This window comes from Mus musculus, chromosome 18 (assembly GCF_000001635.26).
Source record: "Mus musculus strain C57BL/6J chromosome 18, GRCm38.p6 C57BL/6J".
Lineage (NCBI taxonomy): Eukaryota > Metazoa > Chordata > Mammalia > Rodentia > Muridae > Mus > Mus musculus.
Genome location: NC_000084.6, coordinates 31,301,680 through 31,317,801, shown reverse-complemented (window position 1 = coordinate 31,317,801; position 16,122 = coordinate 31,301,680). Strand labels below are relative to the sequence as shown.

At 39.0% G+C, this 16,122-nt stretch overlaps 1 protein-coding gene across 1 annotated transcript in view; it reads left to right on the top strand.

Moving 5' to 3' along the window:
• The first annotated feature begins 673 nt into the window (after positions 1-673).
• Rit2 (Ras-like without CAAX 2) overlaps positions 674-16,122 on the top strand; it is a 342,815-nt gene continuing 327,366 nt past the window's right edge. Inside the window, exon 1 of the mRNA NM_009065.2 lies at positions 674-961. Coding sequence (NP_033091.1) covers positions 859-961 — 103 coding nt within the window. The 5' untranslated portion in view covers positions 674-858. The remainder of the gene's footprint in view (positions 962-16,122) is intronic.

Sequence of the window (16,122 nt, the reverse complement as noted above, 5' to 3'; positions counted from 1 at the left end):
TCTACAGAATAGTCTAGATTTTTCTATCATCTATTATATAACTTAAAAACCCATATTTATTATATATCTATTTCATGCTTGCTGGGCCTTATATTCTGCTTTGTTTCTAATAATTTGGTAAAAATAAGGATGATTTATATTCCTGACATGATAGTGAGCTAATTCAATTATCCCTCTATATTAGGGCCCCCACTGCACAATATGCAGGCCACCTCTTCTTAGGTATTATCCAACAACACTAAAATCTCACCCTTATGTGTCCTGAATTATTCTTTAATTTTGTGCTTGATTTGCATAAAGTAGGTGATCAGAATAGATAATAAGGATAAAAGCCACAGAAACATTTTGATTAATGGACTCCGATTAAAAGAAAATAATGTCTCTGAAGCTGCAGCAACAGTAGCCAGCTTGTGAGATGGCGTCTGCCCTTAAATCTCACCTCAGTCTGGAATGACGTCAAATGTGTGTGCACCTAAACGCTTCTGCTGCAGCTGGGGGTGGGGGTGGGGGCATCACACAGAAGAGGAAAGACAGCAGAAAAAAATGAGAAAGCAATGGAGAAATAAAATGCAGAGGGAAGGAAAAAGCCAGAATGAACAAGCGAGATCAGTGGAGATGTGAAACAGTGAAGGATCAGAGGGAGGGGGAGGTAAAGCCAGATTTTTATTGGAAGCAATTGCAGTGGTTGCTATGAGACCCGCTCCAGCAGAGGACCAGCAGGCAGCCTGTCGCTGATGGTTCTTGTCGTGCACCAAAGCTTTCCTTTGACACAGTTTTAGAGTTGTTTACTATCTGAGCAAGCACCTGACACGGTGACTCTTTTCTTCCTTTTTTTCCTCCTCGGGTCCCCCGAGTAAGATGGAAGTAGAAAACGAAGCCCACTGCTGCCCTGGCAGCTCATCAGGCGGGTCCAGAGAGTACAAGGTGGTAATGCTGGGCGCAGGGGGCGTTGGTAAAAGCGGTAAGTTTCCAAACGCCGGGGGAAGGAGGGATCCATATAGAGGCAGCTGTATAGACCATGGCAGTTAACAGAAGAGCATCTGGCAGGGTGATTAAAAGTAAAGACTTAAGGGGAAGCTCTTGAATCAGGAGAATTCAGAGACCGCAGCCAGGATGTGCAGAACTTTAAGAGGATAATTTGCTCCTTTAATTTTGTGCTGAGTAATATTTGTTCTGGGTTTATACGGTCTTTAAATTAGTGATGAAATCAGACAGCCCCATGTGAGTGAAAATGTTCTACTATTCTCAAAAATACACAAATGAAAACAGAAATCTATGGATATTTAGATAAAGAGAGAGAGACAAACACAGGTACATGCCTCAGTATTTTCAGTGACGTTGTTTGCTTGTGTTTTGGTGAAAAAGGTCCTGCCTTCTATGCCTTTCTGTGTCTGCCATTGCACGCATAGGCTTTGGGTACAGAGAAAAGTTGGATTTTGAAAACGGTAGAGGTTTAAGATTTTTTTTTCCTCTGGGTGACAAGCAAAGCCATATTTAGTGGTTAAGCAAATTAAAAGAAGCTGCGAGAAGGGGTATGAGGTATTAATGAGATGAAGGCTTGAAAATTCATTCTGGGATAGCACAGGAGAGCTGCCAATGGCTCGTTTCTACAGAAACGTAAAACACTAGCTATATCAGATACCCAGTGACACTTCAGGCTGAGTGTCTCACAGCTTGGTTATGGATAGGACATAGGCTGCTAATAAGCACTCCAAACAAACAAGAAAGCATCCCTACCAGGGATGGTGTGTTTATGTGGATGGAGTGAGCCTGGACAAATGTTAGTAAAGTAATTCAATATTTTAGTTCATGGAAATAAGATTCAGAGTCAAGGACAAGCAAATATATAACAGGAATGAGATAGGTGAGAGGTGAAGGGAGGAGGAAGACAGCAACTCTTTTGGACAGGAAATATAAAGAGGTCAGGAAATTAATAATAGACAGAAACCTCTTCTTCTATCCAAATATGATATACCATGAAGGTGGGGGTGGGGTGTCAGGTAAGTCTAAAAGGGATCAGTGGAAAAGTGCTGTGTAACAGGAAGGGAGTCATGCCATCTAGGAAAGAAGTATGGGATGAAAACCTTTAGATTCTATGAATGAGGAATTTAAAACATTTTATTTTCTGTTTAAGCAAGCTATGGCTTAAGAAGGAAAACAAATTATGTGTATGTAGATTTAGAGATAAATGATAAAATGTTATGATTCTACACACACACACACACACACACACACACATAAAGATAGAGAGATGGAAGAGAGCTAGAGAGAAGAACATGTTGAAGAGGTTGAAGACCATCAGCGTCAGAGTCTTCTCCTGGCAGACTGTGAGCTGAGGCAGATGTGGCAAGAGTCTGAGCATCAACATGCCGTTCATGTACTGGCTGATGTTGCCTTGACTCTACAGGACATGAGGGGCATGGGAAGAGAGCCACTTCTCGGCCTGTTTCCTGGTCTTAGATCTGGATCTTGGAGCTGAGGCTGCTGCCAGTAGCAACCTCTAGCAGGCCATTTACTCTGTGATTCTCTGATGTGTAATAGTTGTCTTTTGACCTTCCTTCCTGATGATTTTACTGATAATTCATTTTTTACCATCCCAATAGCTAGAAAATATCAAATTGTTTTTATCTTCACTTTACATGAAAGAACATTTATCACCAAAACTGGAGCAAAAATTTTCAGTGTACTCTAGACAGGATGAGGCAGCTGGCCTTTCAAGAAGGTGAGGAGGGATAAAGGGTACCCCTGGGGTTACTCTGCTTAAATGGCATGCTTGGATAAGACTTCAGAGACTATTACACATTTCCACACCAGGAGAGTGTCCTTTGGGATTTATAATGATGGAATCAAATCTTGATCTTGAACTAGTTTCTTCTCTGGTTTATTTAGGGCTTTTAGTATGTAAACATTCAACCACAGATCTCACTACTAACCCTTTGCATGTAAAAAATGTTTGCCTTCAAATAAACTAAAATGTCTTTATGCGCCACTTTCCATGTGGCTAAAGATTTCAATCAATAGAGAAATTTCTGGGATTATCCAGTCTTCACCATTTTGTCCTGTGCAAGGATGTTTGGGAGGGACCCCTCTGCAAAAGCTAAGGAAGTTACATAAAAGTGTTATCTATTCTCTGTTCTGAGCATCAGGCTGGAGTCATCACTGAACCAGGACAAGAAAATCAATATACCATCACAAAATTATTAGATGAACAAAATTTTAGAGAATTTTTATACCTATTGAGAAATTACATTGCATTGTAATCCATGTTTTACTATGGAAACATACTATGATGAGCAAAAACACTTGAAAAGACTTGTAACTTTGCTGAAGCAACTGTTTCTACAAGATTTATCATGTGTATGTTTTGTGTGGGAAAATTTCAAACTATAAGCAAACAATCACATTTATTGGGCATCTGCTGTGCACAGATCTTCAGTGGCTACTCCAATGGGAGAAGATGGAGGAAGCAGACCCTTAGGAAGAAGCCAGGAGTGGCAACATAGGAGACCTGTATTAGATGCTTATGTTTACTCTCCACGATGGTAATAAGGTGTATCTCCAGCTAATAGACTGAAAATCATGCAACAACTTTTATCCAGTCAGAATAAGTAAAAAAGATTGCCAAGGCACTTCATCCAACTCTACCACACTATGTTTCTTATATTGAGGAAGAAGAACAAAGACTTCTTTCAGTTGCCATAAAAAAGAAAATGTGGCTGTTTCTTTTCTTTTTTACCTTTAAAAAGTATTTTAATCAACATATGATTGTGCATATTTATAAGGCACAATGAGGTCTGATACAAGTATACAATATAATCACATCAGGGTAAATTAACCAATGTGGCTGTTTCTAATGCAATATTTTACCTTGAAAGTTATAACAATAAATGTTAACCATCTACACCAAAACTCTAAGTCTGTGCCAATTTGAGTTTTGAATTGATATAATTAGTATATACACAATATTTAATCTGTATAAATATAAAAATGTAAGCATGTTTGTATAATAAATTATCACATTCTAATATTATCCAATAATAATGTTTTCAAGTGCAGAAAAAATGAACAAATAACATATCCATCATATTTAAATAACAGAATGAGAGTTGAAGAAATCTGTTACTCACAGGGGAGGTAGATAATTTGTATCTAGAACACAACTTCCTCTACACACTGGTATGCTTTTCTGTCATTGGCTTTACAGAGGATGCAACAAAGAAAATTGGACCACATGATATGCATAGAAAGTAGGATCTCTGTAGGACGCGGTCTGTAGATTTAATATGCTATGAAGAATGTAGGCAATGCTATCCCATTGTGTCTAAATTTTGTGGAACTAGTGATTTTAGATGTTCTTATTATACAGGAAACCAAACGAACAAACGAACATGAGCAAAAGGAAACAAACAAGATGAGCATGAAGTGGGGATCGCACTGCTTGTCTCAGCATGGCATGATCAAACTTGCTATTTACACGCATCCTCCCACTGGATGCATGTAACCGAAACACAGTCATGTGCTCTGTGGCGACAGTACCATGACAGTACCATGACAGTACCATGACAATACCATGAGATTATAATTGAGCTAACCCTTCTGATGTAGTCATCCTAATATCATAGCACAATGCTTTACTCATGTGTTTGTGCTGATACTGGGATTTATAATATAAATAATACTGACATGAATAATTATTTAGAGAACATAAAACAAAATAGTGATAATTAACTACTATGTTACTAGTTCAGATCTTTAAAATTCTTCCATTCATTCATTGTGTGTGTGTGTGTGTGTGTGTGTGTAGCACCACAGCATGTGTTTGTTGGTCAGAGGACATGTGGCCATCACTTCTCTTTTCACTGTGGGTCCTGGGAATCCAACTCAGGTCCTCAGGCTTCGCAGCTAGTATCTTTATCTGTCTCACCACCTTTTATTTATATGTTTCTTATCTTATACTTTTGTTATTATTTTAAATAAGTATTCATACATATGTAAATGTGTGTATGATATACTCTTATATGAGCATATATGAGATATATTATGTAAGCTAATGTGTATATACTCATGATATTTGCAGAATGGCAAGTGACACACTTGTTAAATGATATCTTGGTAGTTACCCAACAAATGGCCGCATATGTATTAGTAACTGCTTTCACAATAATTAATCTAATATTCATGATATGGACACTGCTTATAAAGAAATCAAGTGATACACAAAGAACTACCGGCAATGAAGAAATACTAAGAATAGGAGAAGTAGCTTTCTTCTTAGAGGAGCACACTAATTGTGTATACACACACACACACACACACACACACACACACACACACACTGGCAATTGTGTATATATATTATGTATCTTTACAGAGTGAACAGGTTGTACTTATAGATTTGGGAATGTATATGTATATGCATATGCATATAATATATGTTAATATGGATGTAGCAACAATTAATAAAATGGAGACCATGAATTTGAAAGAGATCAAGGAGAGGAATATGAGAGGATTTGGGGGCAGGAAAGAGAAGGGACAAATTTCACAATTATACTCTAAAAAAAGAAAATAATTAAGAATAAAAAAATGAGAAAAAAGCATGTACAGTAAATATGTTGAGCCTATTATTTATAAAAAAGAGCCTATGAAATGCTTGAGTGTTTATATCTGATGATGTTAGAGCAAATAAGAGCAGAGCAAACCCATATATGACATGTACTGTGATTATAACTGAAAGCAAAGAAAGCAGAGCAATTGGATTAGACCAATGAGCTCTGAGGTGTGCACACCTTGGCTTCTGTCTCTCTTGGTTGCCAAGCTATCACATTCTCTTCCAGTTCAGACAAAGAAAAATATCACAGATATAGTGGAAGAGTTTCATAAAACACTGACTTTTATCTTTGTGATTTGAGGATAATATTTCTCGTGACTCTTGGAGTGCTGGGTTGCTGGGATGCTTTCCTTGTGTTCAAAAGTGGCTCACCCAGTGCTGACATCAGCAGATCTTAACCAACTCTATTGCTCTCTTATTTTCTGAACTATATAATACTATTCACACAATACCATTTGATGATAAAATAATTCAATCAGGGTTGTATGCTGTCTACTGGTTTAGATGAAGTCTTGGGACAAATATTCAACGATTGGTCCAAGAGTACACAGAAGTAGGAATAAGGACTTAACATCAATTGAAGTTTCCTAGTAACAACAGTAACATTGTTTCCCTTCTAATTGGACTGGAAGACCAGATATCATGCAAATGTTGGATGAAACCTATGAGTACTTCTCTGTTAGTTAAGACACATTTTGAAGTTGTCTTGTTGGAACTATGCCTTAATATATATTTTAAATTCAAGTCTGTATGAAACACAACAGGAGCCACTGAGAAGGCAGATAATGTATTCATAATATGGATTTTTCACAATGCTCTTGACCTCCTAGGCTACACCCACTTCACAGATGGAAAATTATACATAATACGAAATAACATTAGACCTCTGCTACAGGTAGTTCATGTTCAAGGGTGTCTATATATGGATATAAGAGCTGAGCACATGTCACAACATAGATAGCATTTGTGTATTGCAAGATGTGTAGGACATTTGTGACACTGAGAAGAAACTGTGGAAAGTGATGAGGAATATAATTTAGCAAATAGTATAATATCTGCCAGGGGAAGAAACATTTAGATATCATAATGATTCATAAAGAGATCTTAGTAAATTAGTGTTTTCTAGGAGTAGTAGGGAAAAATCTAACATATTATATACACACTATCTATATGTACACACATATATACATACACTTATGTATGTATATATAAATATTACATGAACACATATAAACATATATGAATACACATATATGTATATTAAAACAAAAAACTCTACTTATGAAAATATTAGAGGATTCAGAAATACTATAACCACTACATCATAAAATGAAAATGTACTTGTAAACCAAGCAAACATACTCTGCCAAGGCCCTTTTCAATTCATCTGCTTTGTAAATTCAGAGTTTAATGTAGTGGATTTTACATTCAGCATGTTATATCTTAGATTCCATAAAAGAAAAGTAAAGGGATTGTTAGAAGGCAGTACACACAAGAATATCAACTCAGTGAGTTCTTATAAACATGTAGAAATGAGCCTGTGTTTGACATATTAAATAAGGGCACATGATTCATGACCTCAAGGCTCTGTGTTCGTTCTTTTATGTGACACTTTGGGTCTTAGCAAGCTAAACAACTGTCACCATCATCATCGTGTGTGATGCCATGGATTCTGCAGAGGCAGAGAAAAGTAAGGGGAAATAAAAAGATTTTAAGACCCCAGGGCCTCTGTCACAACCATACTTGTTTTACCTTAATTGCAATGCAGACCATCAGTTACTGTTGTGCTTCCACAAGAATCAGCCAAAAGGTTCCCATAAAGCTCTGTGGGAAAGAGGAAATTAATATCCGTTCTCCCAAATGATGTCTGGAAACAATTCGTGTGAAATGTATTGGCTGATGCTATTTCCAGACAATATGTACTCCACAGAGATTAACCTTATGAAACAGATTTAGTACTGGGTGAGGCCTTTATTAGACAAGTGACAGGAGATAGATGGGTCTGTATCAGTCCCTAAACCTCTCATGTATTGATGAGTCTTAATATACCAATAGTGTGTTGTTGTGATGGCCCATTGCCTGGCATATTCACTAGCTTTGCATGCTGCTTACTTTGATTTTGGGAGGAAACTATAACAACTTGCATTTTATGCATGAGAAGACTGAGACTCACCTAAAATTAATTCACAATGTGATCAAAGATACCTAGAGATTAAATGAGAAACCCAAGTGCCTGCACATATATTGAAAGGTTTAATTTCATTTCTCAGGGAGAGGGTTAACAGCTGCATCTTCACAGATTATCTTCTAGACATTAAGAAAACATGTCCACCGAGATGAAAAGCTCAACATTCTATTCTAACAGCAGGAAATGGAGCCCTTACTCAAATGAAATGGGGAAATGTGTGTGTGTGGAGTAGACATCAAGGCCAACCATTTGGTTTATGAGGGAGTTCTGGAGCCTTGGATACATAGAGAAAGAGTGATAACTCAGCCTGAGATAATCAAGTTAACTGAGAAAATGATAATTTACTGGGCAGTTGCAGATTTAATAATACATTGAAAGTATCAGACTAAACTGTGAAATATTGACGTATCTTTGGTAAATCTATCTATCTATCTATCTATCTATCTATCTATCTATCTATCTATCTATCTATCTAATCTACCTATGTAATTATCATCTGCCTACCTATCATCTATTAATTACATGATATATAAATAAGAAAGCGTATTTTATATCTTTACTTCCTCTTTCTTCATATTTGTGGATATATCTCAATATATATACATATATGGAAAGGAAGTTATAGATGGAGACTATTTTCTTTGTTTCATTATTTTAGTAGAACCAGGGAGCATGAAAGTGCTTCAAGGCAAGTCAAACGTCCTCAGGTATTATTGAGAGTGAGATACAACCTTGACCCTACACAGAGGACTACAATTACAATGATGCAGAAAAAGAATTGTGATGTCACATGTACAATGATATCAGCCTGTCACCCTGAAAGTACAGGAAATGAGGGAGTTAGAGTCATTCATCAGCTTAGCCAACCATGTGGCTGTGGCCTTTACAACAAAAGTTTTATGGAATCCTGGATGACGGCTCTTTCCAACAGGCCATCTGCTTTTGTTACCCAGCAGGAATTTTGATTCTCTTGGAGACAGCCAAGAGCCACTGACTCGCTGTGACTGTACCACTGTAACTTGCCGAATTTGTAATTGTTGTTGAGAGTGGTTGTTCTCCACAGTGCTGATGCACAGAGAGGTGGCTCACAACTGAACTCATCTGCTATGCGTTAGTCTTCACCAATGATGATGTCTCATAAACATTCTCTGGTGAATTGTCAAGCTGAGCCACCCTCTTTCTTGGTACTTTCAGCAGGTCCTAGCCACATGCCTTTGCCACCTGCTATAGCACATTACCAACTTTGCACTTCCATCCCACCATAACTCAATACCAGATAACATCACAGGTTCAGCAGATGAATACAGACTTGGTACCATCTCCACAAGGCATTCAGCACTTCAGTAGTCTACACTGCCAAGGATCCTTGGGGAATGGAAATCTATATTGATTGTCTCTGCTATGTATGACAGATGGAAGGCAAGGGTAGTGTGGCTCCTGTGGCTCCTGTACTGACAAGAACTGAAAGAACATGAGGTCTATAGACCTTATTAAATTAAATTAATTAAAGTATCTTTAATTAAACTGAAATGGGATGGTATAGAAAATTAGTGATCTCACTATGTAAGTAGGGGTGTTAGCAATAGAGAGAATTCTTTGATTAGACAACCCACTGCATGGGAAAATTCATGTTTGGAGTGTCAGCTATAAATGGATAAGAATCCTTAGTTTTCCAGCCCTTGGTTCAACTTAATCTACTCTATACTGAGCAATACAAGTGTGTGTGTGTGTGTGTGTGTGTGTGTGTGTGTGTGTGTGTGTGCGCGCGTGTGTGTAAAACTCTCTACATATTCACAAAGAACTCTCTTTTTATATTAGTATTCTTTCAATTCTGTCCCTGAGTAGCACCAATAGAGGTAGCCCTGTTAAGTCTTGTATACATCTTACCTACTCGTGGAGTAAACACAAAACCTCATGGGTTGTAGGAAGTCTTATATTAAAGACAGAACACTGATCCTAGTTGATGATGAAATAAACTTGAAGAAGATGAGAATATCTGAGCTAAGGTCTCAGCCATGGTCCATACCCTTTGCCAATCCATGTTCTTGCTCCCCCTTAATTTTCAGGACAAGCTTCCAATATAGAAATGAGTGTTGGGGATTTGAATATCCTGGGAAATTCGCATTTGTGCTTTTTCCTTTGCAAAATGGAGCAACAACAGCCATCAAAATGACTGTCAATCATAGATTATTAAGAGAAAAACCAGGGACATAGCTAAGTAGTGAAGTCTGATTTTAACAAAATGGGTGAATGCATTTTTAACTATTTACTCTTCATAGCAGTTGATTTCACATGGGCTACTTAAACTCTTTAAGTCTTTATTTTCTTCAAAATAGCTTAGTTAAAGTTATCTCAGAGAGTTGATGGCTTAGATGGCATAGGAAAATACTAATTATAAGCTGCATACTATCATTGGAATGCCAAACCTTCATTAAAGCTTGTCTTTCCTTCACCCCAGCCTTTCTTGCTTCCCTCCCTCCCTTCTTCATTTCCTCCTTCTTTTGCTTCCTTATTTATTTATCCCTCCCCTGCATTCCTGTCCTCACCCTCCTCTCCCTTCTTCTTTTTTCCCCTCTCACATCACACTTAGCTTAGGTCATTTTCTCTGTAGCCTGGGTCAGGTAGTGATCTTGTTCAGATGAGTTCTAGGAAACTCAGTTTGGGTTGGATATTGCGAAGCTGCATTGCATATTGAACTTCTCTGTTCCACTGCTCTCTATAGCTTTATATTTACATCTCTCACGTTTGTTATGTAAGTGGTAATTTCGGGACAATAATGATACTTAGTCTAGGAAACAATACTTTATGGTAATTTACTTGTAACACACACACACACACACACACACACACACACACACATACACGCGTGCGCGCAAGCGCACGTGCACACACAAGCTTGCGCATCCCCCCCCCCCCCATACCCCACTAGCGATAGAGGAAGGATTTAAAGATAACTACTTGTACACCAGCACAAAGGGCTTAGAGGGGCCCTGGGTTTTAATAGATCAAACCTGTGCCTGAACATGGAATGAAATTAATCTTTTCAGTATGTGTGTTGTTTTTATACATTTTAAATAATAAAACGTTCCCTTGTTCTTGCAGGAAAACTAGTAAATTATAGGCACATAAAGCTTTTTTTTTTCTTTAGGGGGAAACTCAGATTATTTAGAAACATGCATATTTTCATTTGAAATTATGACTTTAGTGAATTTGGATCCACCCACCATATTTTAACTCGTCCTTTACCTCCATACCTGCTCCCTGCTTCCCATACAATGCCAGCCTGTTTGCTTCTGCTTATTTCTTTGCTTCTTTCCTCTGAATTTTAGCATCCTTCCCTGAACCATCTCACCTATGTATACTGTCCAGGGCCTAGTACCCAAAGCCTGCAGGACTTCTGATGACTAAGTGAAGGCTGGCTTCTTGCCATTCATTAAAAAGGGCATCTTCTACTGAGTCCTGCCTTGCTACAGGCAGACACTGAGTGTTTACAGAGTGGCCACTTCAGGATCTGCAGAGTTGCTTCCCTGGGGCCTCCTCCTATCCCAGGACTCTGGTATGACCTAGAAATTGCCCCTACAGTTCCCAGATTCCATTCTCTCTCTGTTTGCTCTCCCTACATTGTATTTCCTCTCCCCTGGCTCCTCTCCCTGTCCCCTCTCCCACCCACTTCCCTCCTTCCATCCATCTCTGATTTCTATTTTATTTACCGTTCTGAGAATGATTCAAACATTCTCCATTGGGCCTTCTTTGTTATTGGGTTTCTTTGGGTCTGTTGATTATAGCATGGTTACCCTGTACTTTATGGCTAATATTCATGTATAAGTGAGTACATAGCATGAATGTCCTTTTGGGTCTGGGTTACCTCACTAAGGATGATACTTTCTAGTTCCATCCATTTGTCTGTGAAAATCATGATGTCCTTTTAAAAAATGGCTGAGTAGGATTTCCTTGTGAAAATGAACCACATTTTCTTCATCCATCCTTCAAGTGAGGGACAACTAGGTTGTCTCTACTTTCTGGATATTATGAATAAAGCTGCTATGAACATAGCTGAACAAGTGTCCTTGTGTGGTATGGTGGAGCATTTTTGGGGTATAGCTGGGTCTTGAGGTAGAAATATTTCCAGTTTTCTGAGAAATTGCCAAATTGATTTCCAGAGTAGTTGTACAAGTTTGCAATCCAACCAGCAATGGAGAAGTGTTCCTCTTCCTCCACATCCTCTCCAGCATGTGCTCTCCCTTGAGTTTTTGATCTTAGCTCATGGGTTTATAAGGAAGAATCCCAGGGTCATTTTAATTTGCATTTCCCTGATGACTAAGGACTTTGAACATTTCTTTTAGTGATTCATGTCCGTTCTAGATTCCTCTGTTGAGATCTCTCTGTTTAGCCTTGCACCTTATTTTTTTTTTAATTGAGTTATTTGGGTTGTTGGAATCTAACTTCTTGAGTTATTTATATATTTTGGACATTAGCTGTCTGTCAGATGTAGGGTTGGTGAAGATCTTTTCCTATTCTGTAGACTGTCATTTTATTCTATTGATGGTGTCCTTTGTCTTACAGAAACTTTTCAGTTTTGTGAGGCCCCATTTATCAGTTCTTGTTCTTAGAGCCTGAGATATTGGTGTTCTGTTCAGGAAGTTGTCTCCTGTACTGACGAGTTCAAGGGTATTCCTCACTTTCTGTTCTATTAGATTTAGAGTATCTAGTTTTACATTGGGGTCTTTGAAGGACAGCAACCCCCACATAAAACCTTCTACCCAAGATGTCTCTTGCCTATAAGATGTGCATGAATAATGATAGAGCAGAGACTGAAGGAATAGTCAATCAATGACTGCCCCAAATTGAGACCCATCTCATGTGCAAAAACCATTCCTGACACTATTGATAATCTGTTATGCTTGCACACAGGAGTCTAGCAGAACTATCCTCTGATAGGTTCCACCCAGCAGCCAATGGAAAGAGATACAGAGACCCACAGCCAAACATAAGAGGGAGTCCAGGGAGTCCTGTGGAAGAGTTGGGGAAAGGATCAAGGGACCTGAAGAGGACAGGGACTCTACAGGAAAATCAACAGAGTCAACTAACCTGGATGCTTGGAGCTCCCAGAGTCTGAACTGCCAAACAGAGAGTGAGCATGGGCTGGAACTAGGCCCTCCCTCCCATATATATATATGTATATAGCAGATGTGTAGCTTGGTCTTTACGCAGCCAGTGACAGGAGTGGGGGCTGTGTCTGAATCTGTTGCCTGCCTGTGGATAATCCCATAAGCTTCATCTTGCCTGGCTTCAGTGGAGGAGGGTACACCTGTATAGGGAGAGGGTGTGTGGTGATGCCTAGAGTGGGGCTTCTCCTTCTCAAAGGATTTGGGGAGGAAGGAATCGGAGGAGGAATTGCATGATGAGGTACTGGGAAAAGAGGGGGCTGATGTTGTAAAGTGAATAAAAAATAAAAAGAAGGCATGCTTAGAGCCAGTCAGACAGAGATCTGCCCTGTCAGAAGGCACTGGTGAGCGTGATGGACAGAGACAAGTGGGAGCTGAAAACTGAGACACTTTGCCAGAGGTAGGAGGGGTCAGCTGAGGAGTGAGATGAAGAGTAAAACAGGGAACATGGGGGGGGGGGGCGGAGTGAGGAGATAGAATGGAGCTGAAGCAGCAGTGCTCGAAGCCTGCCATCAGGCATAACAATGTTTTCTGAGGTGGGCCCTTGAGAATATTCCCTCAACTCTCGATCCATTCACTCCCATCCATCTGCCCAGACTCTAGTCTAATACTCTTTCTTAAACACTTAATGGTCTTTATGATTTATTATTGTTTGCAACAGTATTTATTGTTGCATAGGTTTTTCTGGTGTCTGATATATGGTCTTAAAGTGTTATTTAAAGTTTGAGTTTTTATTTAACTTGCCATCTCTTTAGACCGTGTAGTTCTATCTTGATTATAAATCCTTAGAGGGTAGAAAATAAATTTTATAGGCTCTTCCTTCTTTTATGATATTCATGGCAATAAATCCTCAAAAGATATTTATAAGTTAAATTCTCTTCTTCTGTTTTTGAAGTAATTTAAAGCAGAAGACACCAGGTATAAGTATTAAAATAAAACTAAATGATATTCCAGAATTTAAGTAGACATAAAGCCAGAGGGAAAGAAAACCAGCATTCCAAAATAACGGTGCTGTGTAAACACAGGTCAGAGCTTGTACAACAAACGCGGGCAAGCATGAAAGGCTCTAGGTAATAGAGAACTTGCCAGTATGAAGGTCATTCTATGTTCAGGATTCTCAGTGGCATATAAAGGCCAAGGTAATTGTGTGGACAAAGTCTGTGAGACAGAAGTACATAGAAGCTGTGTTACAATAAATGACCCCAAGATAGTCAGGGTCAGTCATTGTGCATATTTTTGTAAATCAGAAGGTGAAATATCTGGCATACAAATGCGTATAAAACTGAAAATTACCCACATTTTACTTCCCAAACTAGTTCCTATCAGGTGTTTTCTAAGGCTGCTGGGGAGAAGACTCTAGCAAACCTTTGTGAATAAGCCTATAGAATACTCTCAATTTTGACTGTTTTGATTTTAAGGGGATTGATTATTAATATTTTAACAAGTGGTTGGTACTTGTTCCACACTGAGAATAGACCGTGCTTGTGATACCAAATTCTGTCTGAGCCACAAATTTTTCTGTGTTTCCTGTTACAGTTAAAAAACCCTTACCCCTGAGTTAATTTCCCTTTTTATAGATTTCATGAGCAACCAAGAGGTGGGAATTGAGGGCTAGCAGACAAAGAAGACCACAGCAACTCATCAGCTCACCCAGATCCGAAGGAACTCTAAACTTAAGAGGGCAAGTTTCATTTTGTAGGCAAAACAATTACTGTTCTTAAAAGCGTCCAAGAAACAAGCCAACCAACTATAAAAAAATGCAGCCAACAATTCCTCCCTTGCTGCAGGTTCTTTTTGCCCCTTTTGTTCAGCTGCTCCTTTCTCCCCTCTGTCTTCTTTTGTAAATTAATTAGTTTATTTATTCACTTTGCATCTGGGTTGCTGCCCCCTATCTGGTCCCCCCTCACCCAACCCCTCTCCCTACCACCCTCCCATTCTCCTCTGAAAATGGGGAGCCCCCCATATCCTCCCACCTTGCCACATCAAGTCTCTGCAGTGCTAGGCACATCTCCCACTGAAACCAGACAAGACAACCTAGTTCAGAGAGTGTATTTCAGACAGGCAACAGCTTTAGAGACAGCCCCTGTTCCAGTTGTTGGGGGATCCACACAAAGACCAAGAGGCACATCTGCTACATATGTGTAGGGGGCCTAATCCATGCTACCAAGAACTTTAACAATTCCGTATCAGCTTTTCACCTGCTCCTTTATACCCCTCAAAATCCCCTTTTATATCTCTGACCTTAACAATCTGTCTCACAGCTCAGTTCTTGCTTAGTTCTCTGAGACCTGTGACCAAAGTGTATTCACCAATAGGATTTTTACTATCTGCTTCTGGTGACTAACCAAGAACAATGTCAATAGCCTTGCTCTGGGGATTCTATGACCTCCCTGATCATCTTCCACTGGGAAATTTGTTTAATGATCTGTGGCTTTGGGGAGGAAAATTATTCCCCACAGAGGATACTGCAGCTTAAACTTTTCTTTTTAATTGTATATTTTAATATAAAGAACAGTCAGTTTCCATATGGCTTTTACATAATCCTTAATATTGTTTCCTCCTTGCCTATTCCTTCATATGCGTCATACTCCCAAACCCCTCAACATAGTCTGTTTCAATTTTTCTCTTTTCTGCTTTCATACCAACGGTGTGTCACTATCCACCTTTCCTAAGGCCTTTCTTTTCCGCACACCTCCTCAAATGACCTCTTTCTTTCTGACTACATGCATTTCAAGTTTTACACACTACCCTGAAAATTCATAGCCAGGATGTATGTAGCTCTCTCTAATGGGGTCATCAGTATCATGCCCTACCCCCAAGGCTCAGGAAACTTGTGGGAAGGGGACACAAGGAATAAAAGAGCTGGTGGATGCAGGGGTGTTTTGCAAAAAAAAAAAAAAATCTTATGGACATTATACTTATAAATACATTGTAGTTGTGAATATCTGCATAAGATTTGGGCCCCTGAAAATTTCATCATGTATGGGCTATGGGCCATAGGGCCCCACCCTTTTTGCAAGGGCAACTAACAGTTGATGTTACTGGGGAAAGAGGATCACTTTCTTCAGTGGTTTGTCCACTGATAAGTTGCCCATATTCCAGTTATTAATCTTATACCCATACTCGTAAAAGCAACCCAATTAAACCCAATGGGACAC